At 40.0% G+C, this 19,718-nt stretch overlaps 1 protein-coding gene across 7 annotated transcripts in view, besides 1 other annotated feature; it reads left to right on the top strand.

The window, feature by feature from the left end:
• Rbp6 (RNA-binding protein 6) overlaps positions 1-19,718 on the top strand; it is a 179,439-nt gene that overhangs the window by 143,910 nt on the left and 15,811 nt on the right. For 6 of the 7 annotated variants that reach the window (NM_001275050.2, NM_001259883.2, NM_001104162.4 and 3 more), the window contains 3 exons: positions 10,147-10,195; positions 16,105-16,187; positions 16,597-16,681. In NM_001275050.2, coding sequence (NP_001261979.1) covers positions 10,147-10,195; positions 16,105-16,187; positions 16,597-16,681 — 217 coding nt within the window. Of the gene's footprint in view, positions 1-10,146; positions 10,196-16,104; positions 16,188-16,596; positions 19,398-19,718 lie in introns of those variants that run through there. The other variant, NM_001104161.3, reaches the window with a different exon arrangement.
• Positions 153-9,243: a mobile genetic element.

Here is a 19,718-nt window from a genome sequence, read left to right as displayed (position 1 = left end):
TTGCAATCTAATCTGCTATGTTAACTGAGCATAAATTTGGGCATTGGTATTAACTTTAGACACAAGCAACCAAAGGCTCCAAACATATTTGACAAATTCCAAACTAAGCCTCATCAATAAGTACCTTAATTAAGGCCCAATAATATATTATGTGTAAAATCCCAAATAAGAAGACTTTACTCGTTGAGTTTTTGTAAGAAAACTGATTTTATTTGGAAATATCTTCGGTTTAAATAGGTGACATGAGAATCGCATCTTAAAGTAAATGGCCTACGCAGAGGCCTACGTAAATAGTCCCCGCCTTATCGAGGTCCCACGCTCGGGCACATCTGCCTATCTTGAGCGGCGAGGACCTTATCTGTGGTCTCCCACTAAGGGACTATTTTAGGAGGCGGGGAACGATCTCAAGTGACTGACTCATGTAGTGTGCACTTAAATTACATGTTTTTGAGCAATGCACCCATGTCGCCTTAGATAACAAAATCCTAAATATAATTTATCGCTCTCGATTCATTTACATAAGATATGAACGGAGCCCAAAATTGTAAGTCTTTAAATATATTCGTGTTCATGTGTGAACATTCTGCCAAAGGGCCAGCAAAGCTGAGATGTACATTAGTATATTAGTTGCATTTATAACAGTAGTGGACTGTATTTATTTGATATATGTTCATTTATTTTGCAACTAAGATTTCAATGGGCCTAGTTTTTCTGGCTTTTAATTTTATTGGATTACAATTATGGTTTATATTATTTTTAATTCAACAATTTGTACTCAATTAACTTATTTTAAACATTTTGCTTTTTCTATGTAGAAGTACATTTTCTATTAGTGGACTGTATATTTTTATTTGTTATATTATTTTATTGTTTATTTACTATTGATATTTATAGTACTGGCAACGGACCTGCAAAGGTTATTGCTTGCATTCTTTGTTGCACAGCACATTTCCGTATGAAATATATTATTAATACTATCATTAGTATTAAAGCAATAATTAATCCAGCATGTCCGGAAATATGATGGAAATGTAAATCTTTCAATTTTTGATGGTTCTCTTTCATAAATTTAATTTCATTATTCAATCGTTCAAATTCCTCAGTATGATTTAATATTGATAGTTTCAGCGGATCCCAAATAATCTTCGGCACTCCACTAACTTCTCCTATATAAGGTGTTGATAATAATTCTTCACTTTCGGACTGAATGTTATGGTGGGCAACTAGAATTTTATCGTCGGTTCTTGCCGTACAATATGGCGCAATGCTTAAAACTCCTTGCTGAGGCAAATCAAACAATTCAATTTGAGAGCCAGTACATTGCAGACGGACTTTTGAATTCGCAGGAACCTTAAACAACCAACTACTTTTCTTTTCTAACTCTACCCAGTAACTTTTAGAGTCGACTACTGTTTTATAGATGCAGTTCGCCGCTTTATCTGGCTTTAGAGGCTGAATCTCACATGCATTATCATTCGCTGAATTCCAGGGCCAACTTCCTTTGCATATTCTCTTATTTAGTTGCCATTTCTGACATTGATTTAATGTGGCTTCCGTCATTATGTGATAGGAATCTATCTCAAAATTATAAATTAAATATTCGGACGTTGTATGCACCATTATTATCCGATCTTCATTTCGAATTGGCACCGGAATAAGCCTGAACAATTTGGATGGATGCCTGCTAAACAGAGGCACTTTTGCACTAATGATCAATTTATCGTCGATGAATAAACCCCTGGCTGTTAACAGTGTATACACCTCCTTAAGTTCCGTACCTGACCGTTTTCCTGGAATTACTAGGTTCTCTGAAAGACTCTGCTGAATTTTGGCAATTTCTTTTTTAAGCTGATTTGGCCTGAGAATATTTGTATTTAGCCTACCGTGATTAATATCAATCAACAGGCTTATAATGCCTGCTTGAATTTTTTCGCCTTCTTCAATCAATGAGTGTAGCTGTTTCGTAATCATAAAGAATTTTATTGATTCCTTATAAACATAATAATTTTCTTTAAGAACTTCTGTCATGTTCTCAATTCTTATTTGCATACTTCTAAAATTGGAGTTAACATCTTCTGTTGTTCTCTTTAATAGATTAGAAGTTGAATCAACCACAGATGTTTGTTTTTGAATTAGTTTATCAAGGTTGTTCTGGTTATCTAACAAATTCTTCATATTTTCTTCTAATTGCTCTCTATCATCTTCATCCATTATACCAAATAAAATATGATACAAGGAACCCATAAATTCGAAAGGAGCACGCTTGCTTCTAGATCTAGACTGCATCATAAACAATTTATTGTTTTCTTCAAGTTCCGATAACTGACTTTGCATATTATCTAAGACTAGACTACATTGCTCTTCAAAGCTATGAAGTCTTTCGCAAACTTTCCTCATACTTTGTATAAGCGCATTACCCTTTGTTAACATTTTAAAATATGGATCCATTTTATAATAGATAACCAAATTCCAAGAAGTACTCACAATCTCAACATCTCCTAGCGGGTCTAGATATATTGCTGAGGTTTTATTTATTTTGTCTATAGAATATCTTGGTGCTATATCTTTAGGTAATGCGCTAGAAACTTGACAACTTAACACAAACAACAACATTGCCATAATGATTCCGATCTTGGACATTCCCGATGTCGCTCTAGTTCGTCTTTTTGGCTCTTGGTCAGCCTCATTTTTGTCAACAGACTTTATTCCTTCCAAGGGACAAATTTTAGTAATGGGTCTAGTGATATATCCTTCCTGCATCTTTACTTTAGCCACTCGGACCTTATCATCATTCCCCTTATGCACCTTTTCCACCTTTCCTAAAGGCCATCTTGCAGGATGACAATTCTCATCCTTTAATAAAACTATTTGCCCTTCTTCTATATTAGGAATTTCCTTTTTCCATTTATTCCTTTGCTGGAGCGTATGCAAATATTCACTTTTCCACTTAACCCAGAAATCTTTCTTCATTTTTTGGATAAGTCTCCACCTATCCAAATTTCCGATTTTTTCATCTTCCATTGGTTCGACTATTTCTAAAGGTGGTCTTCCAATTAAAAAATGACCTGGTGTTAAAACTTCTTGTTGGTCCTTCTCACTAACTATAGTGTATAATGGCCTTGAATTTAAGCATGCTTCTATTTGACATAAAAGAGTTGACATTTCTTCGTAAGTCAAAATAGTGTCGCCGATTATACGCTTTAAATGGTATTTCATTGACTTAACTCCAGCTTCCCAAATACCTCCGAAGTGAGGTCCTGCCGGGGGAATAAAATGCCAATCAATCCTGTCCTTTTCAAGCTGCGCTGCAATCGTTATATTTTCTTGTATTGCATTAAATAACTCTTGATCTAATTTTCTTGCAGCTCCTACAAAATTTGTTCCGTTGTCTGAATAGATATTGGAACATTTTCCCCGTCTAGCAATAAATCTTCTGAGTGCTGCTAAAAATGCGTCTGAAGTTAGATCGCTTACCATTTCTAAGTGTATGGCTTTGGTGGCCATGCAAACGAATACAGCAACGTATCCTTTAAATGTTTTTTGGCCACGATTTTTTGAACATTTAACATAATAAGGACCTGCGTAATCTATTCCAGTATTAAGAAACGGGAATGTCATCGTCACTCTATATTTTGGCAAGTTACCCATTATTTGCTGAGCTGTATTTTGTTTATACCTTGCACACGTTACACATTCTCTTAAATACTTTTTCAACGAATTTTTCAACCCGAAAATCCAATACTTTCTTTGGATATAGTTTCGCATTAGGTTTATCCCTCCATGCAATGTTTCCTTATGAGCATTTTTTATTAATAAGCTTGTTAGGTGGCATTTTTCTAAAATGATTGGATGTTTAACATTAAATTCTGCATTGGAATTTTGCAATCTTCCTCCAACTCTTAGAACCCCATCCTTGTCCAAAAATGGATTCAATGACAATATTTTATTATTTGTCTTGATTTCCTTTTTGATTTTAAGGCACTTTATCTCTTGCCTAAACTGGTATTCTTGTTGTTTCTTAATAACAACTGTTTCCGCTATTCTTATCTCCTTTACTGAAATAATTGATGAATAGGCTTTATTTCTTGTTTTCATCTGCACGAATCTATTTATGTATGCTATTATACGTATAAGTTTTTCTATACTGGAATACCTTTCTATTAATTCGTAAATAGGATCATCTATTTTGTCATTTAATACCGTATTTATTAAGACAGGTTCTTCTACAGACTGCTGCCGAGGCCAAAGTTCTTTTGGGTCTGCTAGCCATTTCGGACCTTTCCACCAAAAATCACAGTTGATCAACTGGTTAGAATCCACTCCCCTGGATGCTAAATCTGCTGGATTATCCTCTGACTTAACATGATTCCATTCAGTATTTTTTAATTTCCGAATGTCATCCGTTCTTCTTTTTATAAATTTGATCTTACTTTGACCACTGTTAATCCATGCTAAGGTAATCGTGGAATCACTCCAAGCATAGATCTCCATTATATTGTCAATTGATCCTTTTAGTCTTTGGATTAATTCACTAAGCAGGTGAGCTGCACACAGCTCGAGTTTGGGAATTGTCTTCCTATTTTTTATAGGGTTGACTCTACTTTTGCTAGCTATTATATTAACATGAGGTCCTACTTTAGCATAGACTACTGCAGCATATGCTTTTTCGGAGGCGTCCGCAAATCCGTGAATCTGAATGACTGAAGAACTGTTTGAATTAATCCACCTTGGGATTCGAATATTCTCTAACAATAATAAATTTTCTTTATATTTTTCCCAATAATTTTTATCTTCTATGGATAATTCCTGATCCCATTCACTTTTATTTATCCAAAGTTTTTGAATAAAAAGTTTTCCTGAAACCGTGACTGGTGCCAACCATCCTAACGGATCAAATATTTTTGCTAGCGTTGATAACACAACGCGCTTATTTATATTTTTTGATTCATCATTACAATTTACGCTGAACTTAAATAAATCCTTTTGAGGTTCCCATTTTAGTCCTAAAGTTTTAACACATTCATTTTCGATAATATTGAGAACCTTATTGTCCCCTGTGTCCTCCACAGTGGTTAATATTTTGGAATTGTTGGAAATCCATTTCCTTAAGTTGAATCCAACTTTCTGCAATTCATGGGGAATTAATGTTATTAATTTATTAGCTTCTTCTACCGAATCAGCTCCAGTCATTAGGTCATCCATATAGAAATCATTCCTAATTATTGCACTAATAACTTGGTTTTTACATTTATCTGCAATATCTACCAGAACCCTGGTAGCCAAATATGGTGCAGATGCAGTTCCGTAAGTGACTGTGGTTAATTTATATGTTTTAATTTTTTCTTTTGGAGAATTTCTCCATAAAATATATTGATATTTTTGATCATTATTATCTATTTTAATTTGTCGGTACATCTTTTCAATGTCTGCCGAAACAACAAATTCCCATTTTCTCCATTTAATAATAATGTCAAAAATATCTTTTTGAACTCGTGGCCCAACCCACATTATGTCGTTCAAACTTTTGTTATTCGTAGTTTTTGCTGAAGCATCAAAAACTACTCTCAATTTGGTCGTAAGGCTTGAATCTCTAATCACTGCCTGGTGCGGTAAAAAATATTTGCCTTCATCACTCACTTCAATCATGTGTCCTAAATCCATGTATTCATTCATGAATTTAGTGTAGTCAACCTTAAGTTTTTCATTTCTTTTTAGTTTTTTCTCCAGATTCATGTAACGAGCTATCGCTTGTTTCTTTGAATCTCCTAAGGTGACATCCTCCTTGAATGGAATTGACACAATGTATCGCCCATCTGAATCTTTTTTTGTCGTTTTGATAAATTTATTTTCACAGATTTCAGACTCGATATCATCTTTTTCTTCTTCTTCCACTTCCCAGTAGCGATCTAACTCTTTTATTTCTATTGTTGTGGCTACAATGGTTTCTTTTCCTTTGGATTTTTTACATCCAGAAACTATCCACCCGAAATCAGTTTTTTGCCCAAGGAGACCGTCTATTTTTATAACTCCATTTTGCAGAATGTGAGTATATACGTCTGCTCCAATGATTAAATCAATGCGACCCGGTTTATTAAAATCGGGGTCGGCTAATTTAAAGTTCTTCCATTTTTTCTGATCAACATTAATCGTGTTGACTGGAAGTGCCTTCATAAGTTTTGGGAGAATAATTGCTTCAATTTCTAAATTTTTCGGAGAATTTCTTATCGAAATAACCGCTTTGTGCTTGGAGATGCACGTTCCTGTGGAAGATACTCCACTTATTTCAGTATGAGACCGAAATTTTTTCAATTTTAGAATCTGTGCAGACTCTTCTGAAATAATTGTGCTTTGAGAGCCACTATCAATCAATGCTCTTAATTGTTCAAAGCCTCCATACCTCGACTTTACTTGAATCAAGGCCGTGGCCAACAAGGCTTGACCTGTTGTTCTACACGTATTCACTTTTTCTGGATTATGACCTGCAAAGTGAAGTAACGTGTGGTGAGGTTTACGACAAGTCGAACAAAGCTGCTCGCTTATACATTTTTTACCAAACGGATGCCTCAGACATCTTAGGCAAATCCCATTTTTTCTTACCCAGTCAGACCGTTCTGCTGGATTCATTATTTTAAATTTATGGCATTGAATTAAATAATGCCCTGGTAGTTTGCAATATGCACAATTGTCACTATAATTTTTATTCTTGTTATTATTAATCATTTTCTTTACAGGTTTTACTTCCTGTGAGAATGATGATATAGAATTGAGCCTTTGCTCTAAAAAGTCCATGACATCAGAAAGTGCCTGTATTTCTTTTGTCTTTTTAACATGGCTTTCATATAAATTGAGTGATTCTTTATTGAATTTCCGAAGAATTATGTGAGCGAAAATTGCATCCACATCTTCTGGTAATTGTGCCTTTAATTTTATAATATAAATTGACTCGTTAATCGTGTCAATAAATGTCTTTATTTGCTTATTGGATTCTAAATTTAAATTTGGCATATCCATAAGCCTATTCATATGATCTGAGAATATGTTTCTTTTATTCTCATATCGCTTGGTCAAAAACTCCCAAGTGGCTTCATAATTTTCTCCAGAGCCGAGCAGTAAATGAGTAACCACATTTCTGGCTTCTCCTTTTAATGCTGACTTTAGATAATTAAATTTGAGAGAAGGACTGAGATCCTCTCTCACATGTATGAGCTCTGTAAAGAGTTCATTAAAAAGATCCCATTCTTTGGAATCACCAAAGAAGGTGGGAATCTGTATTTTAGGCAGGGTTGGTAACTCCTCCGCCTTAACAACCGTCGACATTTCAGCTTTATTTATTGTGCCACTGAGTCGACTATTAATGGCTGTAAGAATATTTTGTTTGTCAAATTCAAGTTCGCTAATTTCTTCTTCGAATAGCGAACTCTCAAAATGACTATTCACCTGTTCAATCAGGTTATCTATTTTATGCCATAAAAATTCAATTTTATTTTTCCTTATTTTAAGGAAATCTGGACTACTGTCTATTAGTTTAGACGTATCTTCTAGATATACTCGAAATTGGCCAACATTATTACGAAATGCCTGCTCTACTTTTAAAGCGTTGTTTTGTGCTATACCCTCTTTTTCAGGGTGACCACGCATTTCAAGGTTTAATGTAGGGGGAGGGTTTGATTTAGGGACAGTGTTTGATTTAGGGAAAGTGTTTTCTACCGACTCGCCCTTAATTTTTTCATTTTTATTTTTAATTTTTTCTAACACCATCATTATTAAATCATACTGCTTCGCGTTAAAATATTCATGATCGACAACGCCGATCTTTAACAAATTGCTATGATTAGCAATGAAACATTTTTGAAGCTCATTTAATTTTAGAATTTCTACATCTGTTAATGTTGGTTTTACTTCCAACTTTCTAATTTCCAAAATAATTTCGGACTGCTTCTTAAGGAATTGAATAGTCTTTTCTGACATCATTTTGAAAATTTTTTGTAATTTCTTAATATATATAGTACGTGTATATGTATTTTATATGTATTTATATATATATGTGTGTTTGGATAAACAGAAAATTCTTGTTTTGACTTAGCTGATGTCGTTGTTGTTGCTGCTGCTGTTGCTGCTGTTGTTGCTGCTGTTGCTACTGCTGTTGCTGCTTCTGCTGCTGCTGTTGTTGCTGCTTCTGCTGCTGGTAGAGGCTCCTTTGAATTTGACTTCCTTCTCTTCTTTAAGGCTCCGTCGATGTTTAAAGATGATTTTTTTTTTTTTTGGCACGTTTTATTATTTTTGTAGTCCAGTCAGATTTTTTGTTTTTTAGCCATTTATTTCGGCATTTATGCTCTTTTGGCATATACACTGCACTCTATTTATGAGCTGATTTAATGCTATTAGAGCATTTATAAGGCACTGTTTTCAGGCACTTTTTATTTAATTTATGCTCTTATGGCATATACACTGCACTCTATTTATGAGCTGATTTAATGCTATTAGAGCATTTATAAGGCACTTTTGTTATGCACTTTTTAATTTCACAATTGCTGATGTATGGCCTCAAGCACGCCTTACCACAATTTATAATGGTACACAAAGCAACCTTTAGCTATAGACTATAAGGTGCTTGTTTTAAAACATAAAAGATTCTTTTGTATCTTTTGCTTTTTATATTTATACTCTGTTCCTTACCTTTGGTAGGGGGAAACAAGAGTTACTTATTTTTGCTACCTTTAGCTGTAAGATGCTTAAAGGAGCTGGCCTTTCTCTGAGTTCCTTACCTTTGGTAGGGGGAAACTGCAGAGTCGATTAAAGGCTCGATTGACCAAATGTAAAATCCCAAATAAGAAGACTTTACTCGTTGAGTTTTTGTAAGAAAACTGATTTTATTTGGAAATATCTTCGGTTTAAATAGGTGACATGAGAATCGCATCTTAAAGTAAATGGCCTACGCAGAGGCCTACGTAAATAGTCCCCGCCTTATCGAGGTCCCACGCTCGGGCACATCTGCCTATCTTGAGCGGCGAGGACCTTATCTGTGGTCTCCCACTAAGGGACTATTTTAGGAGGCGGGGAACGATCTCAAGTGACTGACTCATGTAGTGTGCACTTAAATTACATGTTTTTGAGCAATGCACCCATGTCGCCTTAGATAACAAAATCCTAAATATAATTTATCGCTCTCGATTCATTTACATAAGATATGAACGGAGCCCAAAATTGTAAGTCTTTAAATATATTCGTGTTCATGTGTGAACATTATGAATATAAATATCTCATGCTGTTGTCTGAATGCAAAATTCATTTGATATCTGTCATCTATCATTAATGCCTCAATTTAACAACTGCACAATTCCCGTTGACCAATGCAATTGAGCCGCAATCTGATTGTGATGGCCAATTTAGCAGCACATTCGGTGCATTCATTGGCTGCCTCAATTAAAATATCAAATGACAGTCGGTCAATCAGCCAGTCAGTCAGTCAGTCAGTCAGCCAGTCACTTGGGCAGTTCATCATTCCCTCATGTCCATTTAGCGGGTCTGTAATGAGCCAGTCAGCCAGTGGAAAGTCAGCGCAGTTAGTTAGTTAGTTAGTGCGCTGGTTTGACAGTCAACTATCATTATAAGTTCTTTTGCTCCATAATGGGTAAAAGTTTTGCACCCCCCCGCCAAAGCGATTGGCGTAAGAGGGGGCGTATTGTAGGGCGGTTGCTCGGTTGGGTCAGTACTCTCAGTTTATGTGTGTGTGTGGGTTGGCCATTGTGCGCACTCACTTTGCAATTAGCAGCAGTTTTGTCTGCTGCGAACATTTATTCAGGCCATTAATTGAGTTGCTCGCACCGAGGAGGCAAACTTCGAATGCTTATGCACCAACTGAAACAAAGAAGCGAACAAGTGCAGCAAAGTCGCGGCAAAGTGGATGGGAAATGAAAAATGGCCAGATCTTAGCATACGAAAGAGGAAGTCTTATAAAATTGTTTGTGATTTTGTGCTTACATACCAATACAACTTTTCACGATTGGCGAGCCAAATAAAACTTTGAAATTCCATTCTGACCAATAATACATGCTTATTTTAAATTAAACGTACTAAAAATTAAATCAAACTGATATATTTTCTGCTTGTCTAACTAGACCACACCATTTATTTTGCTTTTTTCAGATCGAGGATGCAATGTTGATGTTCGATAAGCAGACCAATCGGCACAGAGGTGAGTTTTTTTCCTTATCGTTATCGCTATCGCTGGTGCCACAAAACATTTGCGGCCCATTTCCGTGCTTTAACGAGCCGGAAGTGCGGAGCTTAGCAAATGCACAGACTCAAACACTCGAATGCTATTCCTCCACTCTTACACAATGTCAATGTATCATGCATGGCAGGATGCTCATAAGCAAAGGGCTAATACAGTTTTAAAACGTTGTCGGGGTATTAAAATGGACGGGCCACAGGATGTAGAAGGACCCGAAAAGATTACCTGCCAATGCAACCGGATATAAGGGCCATAAGAGACGGGCCATCCTCTTACGCCACTCGACGGTTGTTGCCGGTTGGGTGGCAGTGGGCGGTAGGGCGCTGGGTGCTGGCTGCTTCATACATAGGTGGCAAGTGGGCGGGGCAGGCGAGCGAGGTCAGCAGCTGAGGTGCGCTGGCCGGCAGAAGGCTTAAATCTCCAGTGTACATCCGCTACACGAACTTGTAGCGCACGACTGCGTCCATTGCGTTTGTCCAGCTGTCCGTCCGGATTCCGAGCGGCTGTCAGAATGTCCGGCTTGCCCTGCACTGACAGAAAGGTCGGGCGTTATCACAAATCAGCTCCTGAAACCGGAACAAAATGATTTAAGCCGCTTTAGAACTTGTTAATTATGTCAATTGCTAAACTTGGTAATAACTTGGCGAAATTAATATAATCGCGCGTTTCTCTAGTCTTAATAGTAGGATGTTTAAAGAGTTTTTTAAATAAAGTATATAATGTATTTCCATCTTAAATATGAACTAAATGAAATTTATCGTTCTTGAGCCTATGTTTTACTATGACATATTTTTGTGGCTTTTCCCCCAGTGCCTGTCCATTTTGGGTCCTGTTGTGTCCTTCGAAGCCTTGTCGTTGTCAATTTTGCCTATTAAAGTTTTAAATGACGCCCCGAATTTCGCATTGCGACCGGGTCTCCAATCCCATTGACATGTCCCTCTGGCAGAAGAGAGAGAGAGAGAGAGGTGTCCTATCGGGAATCGGGCTACAACCTGAGACACGTCGCATTAAGATTGATGTGCCCAATTTTGCACAAACCAAAAACACACACTGACCCCACCACATTCGCATCTATAGCCACCTACACATCCACATCCACATCCAGATCCAGATGCACAGAGGTCCTTGCCGCTGCTCAAAAGTAATTAGCTCACACGGATACGAACAGCTGCATGCATCAATAGTTGTTGCTGCACAATCATTCCGCACCTTACCCGCTGCCACCACCCCGCCCCCCTTTAACCATCCAATCCAGTCAGTCACCCACCCACCCTTTTCCCCGCCGACCACCGGACATTGTTAACTTTTGCGCCCTTCAAATTACGCACACGGGAATAAGAAAACATGATTTTTGCTTGTGCGCGGCCCATAAAAAATTGTAGCATACTTCTGTGCGCCGCACCGCAGATAAGCGCAAAAAAAAAGAGTGGGCGTCGAAAGGGGGCGGTGGAGGGGGCCGTGGAAAGGCAGCAGATAGAGCCGTGGGCCCACAGAACATTTCGCTTAATTGGACGCTGGAGTACGCTGAAACTGCATGATGATGCAGTCATACATACATAAAAAAGCGAAGGCTTCAAAATGCCCAGGCAGCCCCGTCGGCAGCCAATAAAAACAAATATGAGCCATTTTACAAATAATGCGAAGGCCGACCAGCCATCACATCAAAGATTTAGGTTCCCCTGTTCCGGGGAACAGGCGGCCATAATGAGCAATTTAAAATGAGTAACACACATTTTTCACACATTTCCTCACCTTTTTTCTAATAGTATCTCAATTTTATTATTTATGAATTGTTACAGTATTTAGATTTTTCAATGCAAACAGTAGATGCTAAAAAAAACGCTTACTTTTAAAAAGTTATGGATTTTTTAGATCATGTTTTTCATAATGCCCAAAGTAACAGCAATAAGTAGATATTTAAAAGTTAAGGACACATTAGTTTAATTCGGCTTTATTCATTAATGGACAATAATCAATTCAAGGACATATGCGCTGGGAATCGAAAGCCCACTTAGCTACAGCCCATTGACCAAGAAACCATAATGACCATGGGCAACTACTTGAGCGAATTTCCACGAATCACCTACTTTAGCGACTTTGTGATTTGCCAATTTTCCAATTAAAAATGCATTGGGCGGACAGTTTAGCCGGTGACACGACCACGACTCATTGGCCAAGCAATTCATTTTGGCCGGAACATGTCAGCCTTGCAAATTACAATTGCGTGCATCGATCGCCGGATGAAATATGCAGGATTTTATTGTTGTTGCTGCTATTGTTGGCTGTTCGCTGTTGGCTATTGGCGAGCGGTAAAAGCCAACTGCCCAACTTCACAGGCGACCAGCGGGCAAGTCAATAGAAAATGTGTGTCGTTAATCAAAGGGTATTAGTTGTAGCAGGAGCCTTCATTGCCACGAACCAAGAGAATGGGGCAGGAGCTGGAGGATGGGGCAGGACGAGGACATCGATGGCGACTTTTTGTACAGTCGGACGATGTACGATGTACGACCTTATTGCCATGAGGAGTCGGAGTCCGTTGCCTACTGGCACTTGCGATATGCCTGTAATTGCATTTTATCGATCCGATCCGAGAGCCCCCTATATATGTCTGTATTTGTATGTGGCAATTGCCACGTACACACACATACACACTCGCCAACTATAATAAAGAAGGGGCAACGAAAAAATAGTAGAAAAAAATAGTAGGAAAGAAAAGTGGAAAAGACGTCGTTGGTTGCTCCGGCTACACGGCAGCAAGTTTGTTACTCATTCATAAATCATGTGTGCAGCCCAGCGACACACACACACACACACACACACAGACCATCGGACGAGCGGACATATAGACAGATAGACAAATAGACAGACATTCTAACGTGGTGGCCCAGAACTCACACTTGCACCGAAACTCACAAACATCACCCATCCCATATATTCGTAAGCCTGGTCACTGAAAATTGCAGCGGCGTTTTTCCTTTTTCCTCCTAACAAGACCGGTGGCAGTTGGCCCAGAACTACAACTACAAATAAAACTACGACAACCGTTTCATATGGATAAAAAAATAAATAACAAGCTATAGGCAGCGATATATGAATATGCCATAAAACAATATAGGCAGGCCCAAATAGCAATAACAACAACTGGGATGACAAAGACGCGGGCGAGGGCAATTGCAATTACAGTGGAGATGCGATGAGGTGCACTCTATTTTTGGACAGCGAAAATCATTGATTTTTATAGACAAATTTGACACTTTTTAATTAAATTCAAATGAAAGCATAAAGCTGTACATCTGCACATCCGAAAAGGAAAAACCTCTACCTGTTATATACAGCTTGTTTAATATGATGCAATGAATAAAAAAGAATATAGTTCTATTGGGAAATTATAATTTTTTTTACATTTGCTGACTCGGCTCATTAAAAAAAGTTTTTAAGGATCAGCAAAAAATAATAAAATACTTAATTATTTCACAGAATTAAAGTTGAGCTATCTTAAAGTATTTTTTAAAGTTCCCCTTAAGCAATCTTGCCTGTACAAATAGAGAGTTCAGCGCAGCCGAGCTGCGACCGAAACTATGCTATGAATTTCATTTGGCAAGCCAAGGACATGCCCAACGTGCGCCTAAGCAGTCCATTGTAGGAGGTTGGTTGCTTTTGGTGGGAGGTGGCTGGCTTCTGGTAGGTGCAGGGGGTGGTGGGTTCATGGGGGTGGTGTTGCTGGTGCGGAGGATCGGGCAACTTTTGGGGGCCGGCTTGGCAGTTGGCGTCGCCAGCCGCCACTAATATTAAAATTGAAAATTTTGTAATTTTTCTTTTTGGCAAGCCGGCGCAGCACAGTCATAACAGCAGCTGGCTTTGGGTCCTCGTCCTAGTCCTCGCTAGTCCCTACCACCGCCGCTCCCCGCTCCCCCTTTTGCCCAGAGCATATATCTGTGTCCGCTTCTTGGCAATAACATGCATGAGTGTGCAATTTTTGCAGTTGCCAAGACCATCGTCAGTTCCTATCGCTCCAGCTCCGTCCTGCGGGAAATTTTCGACAGGTAAAAATGGCGGCCTGGCTCAGAACTCAGACTCACCTCAGAGCCATAAGCCTCAAGCCACGGAATTAACTGGGCAACGAGCATTGCTTCATGGCTCATGCAACACGGGCGCATTTGTATCCAGCAGATACATTTTTGATTGAGTTACGTGTGGAGCGTGGAGCATGGAGCGTACCGAAACTAGCCGGCTTCATTTGTTCCACGGCTGATTTATGAAGTTGGAACGGAATAGAAGACCCGTGAGAAACCAAATAGATGTGGAAAAAAAAGGGCTCTTAAATTACGATATACTAGAGGTCTCTGGTTTTAATCCAGTTCCCAAATTATAATGCTTTCAGTACATTTAAGGTCTTTTAAAGATACCTATTCCGAAATACTAATACTATAAGGATATAAGGATCCTTTATAAACCGATATGTACATGAAAAGTTCAATGTTGCGTTTTAATTTTTAAATTTTATTTCGCCGTGTAGCTGGCGTGCAGCATTGCAACGTGCGCTAATTTTATATAATTAAAACAAATACAAACACACTTAAGGAGGCGAAGGAAGCAGCCCGCACATTGTCTTCTGCAAAAGGACCTCGGAGCTTCTTCAGCTCGGCACATGTCGCTAATAAGCCTGCGTGTTTACTGTTACTTGTTCCAACTAATTTGTCAGTTACGCCCAGCTAGACCACGCCCCCCATTCCCCATCCGCCCATGCCGCCCACCGCCCGCACGACAATGCAAACACACGTACACAAACAAAATGCGGGCGGCGGGGCATCAGGTGTCTGCACTTGGCCTTGCTAATTGCACAGAGAAAGGGAGCCCTTCTTTTTCGGCCATGTGAAATCTCAGACAATTGCGCTAATTGAAAAGCCCCGATAAGGCCAAAGTGGCGAAATCGCAGGGAAGAAAGCCGTTGCAAGAGAATAGCGAAAGGCTGAAAGGGAGAATTCCATAGAGCTCCATCTGATAGGAAGTTGCTTCTTACTTTGGGGCCATTCGAACGAGTAATTTCGAGGGCGTTACTGGCATTTTAAAAACTATAATTAAGCCATTGCAACTTCTTTGCCGATTTTAGGTTGGACTTCCAAACAGCTCAATTCCTTTGCCAGTTTTAGAAAAGATAATATAAATTTAATAAAATTTAATACATTAATGTAAATTGGTAGGAAAGTAAGAACTCCAACTCCTTGCTGAATTATGTAGATATTCTAGCAACTTAAACTTTTGCCATCACAAATTGCAGCGGCAACAAATGAAAGAAATTTAATTAAGCCATAATAAATCCTTTACCAATTCCTAGGGTCCCACAAAAAACCCCAAACCCCTCGGAATGACTTGACATTCCAGGAATTTAAGTTCTCCGTCAGCCTCCAATTGGAAGATATCAAAAATGGCTCCACTGGCCGGCCATTAGGACAAAGTTATTATGCCCCCGATCCCAAGGCGCTCGTCTAGTGGCCAGGGAGGCGGGCTAGGGGGGCGTGGCCGAGAGCTATGTCCGCTGGCCAAAGTTTATTATGTAAACTCGGAGCGGGCAGTGTTTGAATTACTCGCCCAGCCGCCACTTGAGGCCCTGCAGGGGATGCATATTGAGGTCAGCCGGAGGACAGCAATTCTGAAATGGCAGGGGTTAAGGGTTTCCGGGGGAGGTGGGTGTTCAAGGGGGCAAGGGGACCGTGGAAGGGGTGAACACTGCCTCTGTCTCGGTCTCGACACTTGAGTAAATTATTTAGCCGCTTGCTCGCTCGCACAAAAGCATATTTCGTTCAATTTTTGCAGCCCTTAAACTTTTTTGCCCACTCACACTCACTCACTTTGGCTCTTTTCTCTTGCAGGTTTTGGCTTCGTTACATTTCAAAGCGAAGATGTGGTAGACAAAGTTTGCGAAATTCATTTCCACGAGATAAACAACAAAATGGTAAGTGAAGCGTGGCGGTCTGAATCGCAGCCCAAGAGGCTTAGCCATCCATCCAGCCATCAACTAACTCGGCCCTTAGTTTATATTTGGCCATACGGCGAAAAATACTGCCCTAAATCGGCAATCAATTTCGGAATTTTATTTAAATGCTTGAGTCTGAGACTTCCTGCCACTGTGAAATAATATATGTGTATTTAAGAATATTTTCTTAAAGCATGTTCAGAAATATATTAAGTTTTATACTCCATTTTCCCTTGGTGTAATGAAAGCCTTTCTAAATTAAATGAAGTGAAGAATCTTTCGTTTTTAGACAGTTTTAAAATATTTAAAATCGGACCAAGAACTTAACTTAATTTCATATAAATAGCTACATGTAGTTATATCTATTAATGACTTCATGTCCTTTCAGGTCGAGTGCAAGAAGGCGCAGCCGAAGGAAGTGATGCTGCCGGCCAATCTGGCCAAGACGCGGGCTGCCGGGCGTTCTGCATACGGTGAGTTGGTAGTCTGGGGCAGCAGCCACGCCCATTCGACGGCGGCCACTTCCGCCGCCGCCGCCGGCTTGCTGCCGAGTAGTTTAGCCGCTGCCGCGTCCGTGCTGCAACAGCAGCAGCAGCAACAGCAGCAGCAGCAACAACAACAGCAGCAGCAGCAACAGCACCACCAGCAGCTGCACCACACACACCCACAGTCACCCGCCCACAGCCACGCCCACCACCCGCACACCCACTCGCATAGCCAGCTATTGGGCTCGCTGCGTTACACCCCCTATCCGCTGCCCGCCCACCTCTCGGCGGCAGCCGTGGTTGTCGCCCAGCAGCAACACCACCACCAGCAGCAGCAGCAGCAACAGCAGCAGCAGCAACAACAACAGGTTGTGGCCGCCCAGCAGCAGCATCAGCAACAGCAGAGTTTGGCCCAAGTGGTGGCCGCTGCAGCTGGTGCCGCACCTGGTCTGCTGCCGCTCGCCAATCCCGCTCCGCCTGCCACGCCCTCTCTGCTGCAGTTTGCAGCGGGCCAGAGCAATGCCGCCCTGGCCAATTCCCTTTACGCCGATGCCGCTGCCGTCGTTGGCTATAAGCGGCTCTTGGCAGCAGCGGCGGTCAGTAGCGGTCTGCGTGCACCAACCACCGCTTTGGGTGCCCTTCAAGCGGCGGCTGCCAATGTGCCCGCTGCTGCCGCCGCCGCGCAGCTGCAACAGGCCCAATTGCGTCAGAATGCCGCTCTGGCCGCCGCCCACTATCCGCTCAGCGAACTGCTGGCCATGCAGGGCGGCATGGAGATGGGAGCGGGCGCCAATTCTGCGGCGGCAGCGGCGGCCTCACTGTACCAGCTGCCCGGAATCTGACCGCCCAGGCCACAGTGAGACCTCTAAACATTGAATGCAAAATTTCAAAACACCTTCAAAGTTCTACTGAATATTACAGTTTTGCTGCCTGGATTTCAAGGCTAGAGCAGACACTTTAAATCGGCTAATTATTTCAGAGCTTATCCAAAATTTTCACTATCCGAAGATAGTCTAAACTGGCAATCCTAATCCCGAAAACTAACACACCCACAAGACACGCTCAGTACACACTCGACTACACCTATATATATATGACTCTCATTCCGTCTCAATGTCCAAAAAATATGTTAAGCTGCTAGGCCTAGGATTACGTGTACTTCTTACAACTTACAACTAGCCATGTACTTACTTATTCCATATGTACTATATATATCGTAACTTATATTTTGTGACTGTCTAAGCTGCGTTTAGGCCACGCGGCGTATGCGTTATTTAACTAAATTAATCAAATAGCGGCGCATTCGTTTTCTTTCCTTAGACTTTAAGCGAACTTGACTTACTTAAGATATACATATCTAGGCTAAGTGCAGGTCCTAGAGAGCTGCTTAGATGTTGTCGAGACCAACTCGATAAACTTAGACCTTAGACGGCGATCGTAATATGTCTTAGACACCTGGCGACTTTTCTAGAACTTAAGAATGTAACAAAAGCGAACAATGTTTCAAATTCAAAACAGCTAACAATAAAAAAAAAAGTCATCAGCTCCATAGGAAACACTCATTTATGTTTTAAAACGAATTCTCTCTTGTATATCAAACATTATTTAACAACCTATACGTAAACTCATATCAATAGCTCTTTAAAGGCATATTTACCTAGAGCGGCTTCGGATTCGAACCTAGCGAATGTATCGAACTAGCGATTAAGTTGGATAACAAATTAACTAAGCCAGCCGAAGCAGGCCGGTTGAGTATTAGAAATGCGATGTGTGTAACGAAGTTTAGTTTTGAAAAATTGATGAGAGACCGGACTGGACAGATGCAATCGTAGCGGCCGGACAGCTGTCGGAGTGTAATTTTCCGAAATGGATCATGGATAATGGATGTGCAATGTGCAATGTGCAATGTGCAGTTTGCACTGGACAATGTGCAGTGTGCAATGCATTCGGGCCAATTACAGGGCCCACGCAAATTACGGCTCAGACAGCTGATGGCCAACTCCCCCGACTGTCCGCCGTCTCCCAGTTCGAGTACTTACGTACAAACACATATTGTTTGCCCATAGCCATTAATATTTGACTAAACTCGAAACTAGCTATTTATTATACATGCATAAATAACCACATATATACACAAACACACACATCTATTGCATTACGATAAGCGCATTAAGCGCTCAAATTCAAATTCAAAATCAAATTCGAATCAAACTCAAATTCGACTCTAGTTAAATCCAGTGTAACATTAGCCTAAGTTGCAACAGTGGAAGGATGATATATGTACAGGAATCGTACCGTCGTCAGAGTCCTTCGATGCCCAAGATGAACGAACGAGACAGAGAATGAGATGCAGATGGTCAAAAGGGCGGAGAAATGGCCAAGAAATTGATGGGAATGTGCCAAGAATGCGGAAACGGAAGTGACTCCAGGCCGAAGCAAAATTAATGCAAATTTTTTGATTAACATCTAATAGCTGTCAACCTTCCTTATATTCTCCCCTTCAGTTGTAGTGTTTATCTAGCCCACATACTTATAGTTTTCAGTGTTTAGTTCCGATTTGTATTATCTCTCTCCTATGTTTTCCTAATTAATTAGTTGCGGTGCGGGGCAATGGCCTGGAGATATGGAGCATTTTTGTAGAAATGCACAACGGCAGGCCTTAGAATTGCCCCCACTGAAGAGTTTATTTTATATATATTTAGCCAAATTATTCAAATTTATAATCCTAGCATAGATACTAAATGTCTTAGATCATAACTGCGTACATATATATTAAGTGTTTAGAATTGTGTAAACGAACAAATGTAACTCTATATATAAATCTATATAAACATAGCTCAAATCAAGGCTGTTAATGCAGAAAATAACAAAAATGGCGCGGAATTTATTCCACCCACTAGTTATGCACTGGATACAAAAAATCGAGTGCAATCTCAAAAAACATTTCTTAGAACTCGAAACAAACATATATAACTAGTATATAGCGGCAGTTCCTTAGTTGCCACACACACTTACATAACTAGAA

The sequence above is a fragment of the Drosophila melanogaster genome, chromosome 3L (genome assembly GCF_000001215.4).
Source record: "Drosophila melanogaster chromosome 3L".
Classification (NCBI taxonomy): Eukaryota; Metazoa; Arthropoda; class Insecta; order Diptera; family Drosophilidae; genus Drosophila; species Drosophila melanogaster.
This window is presented reverse-complemented; position numbering and strand designations above follow the sequence as displayed.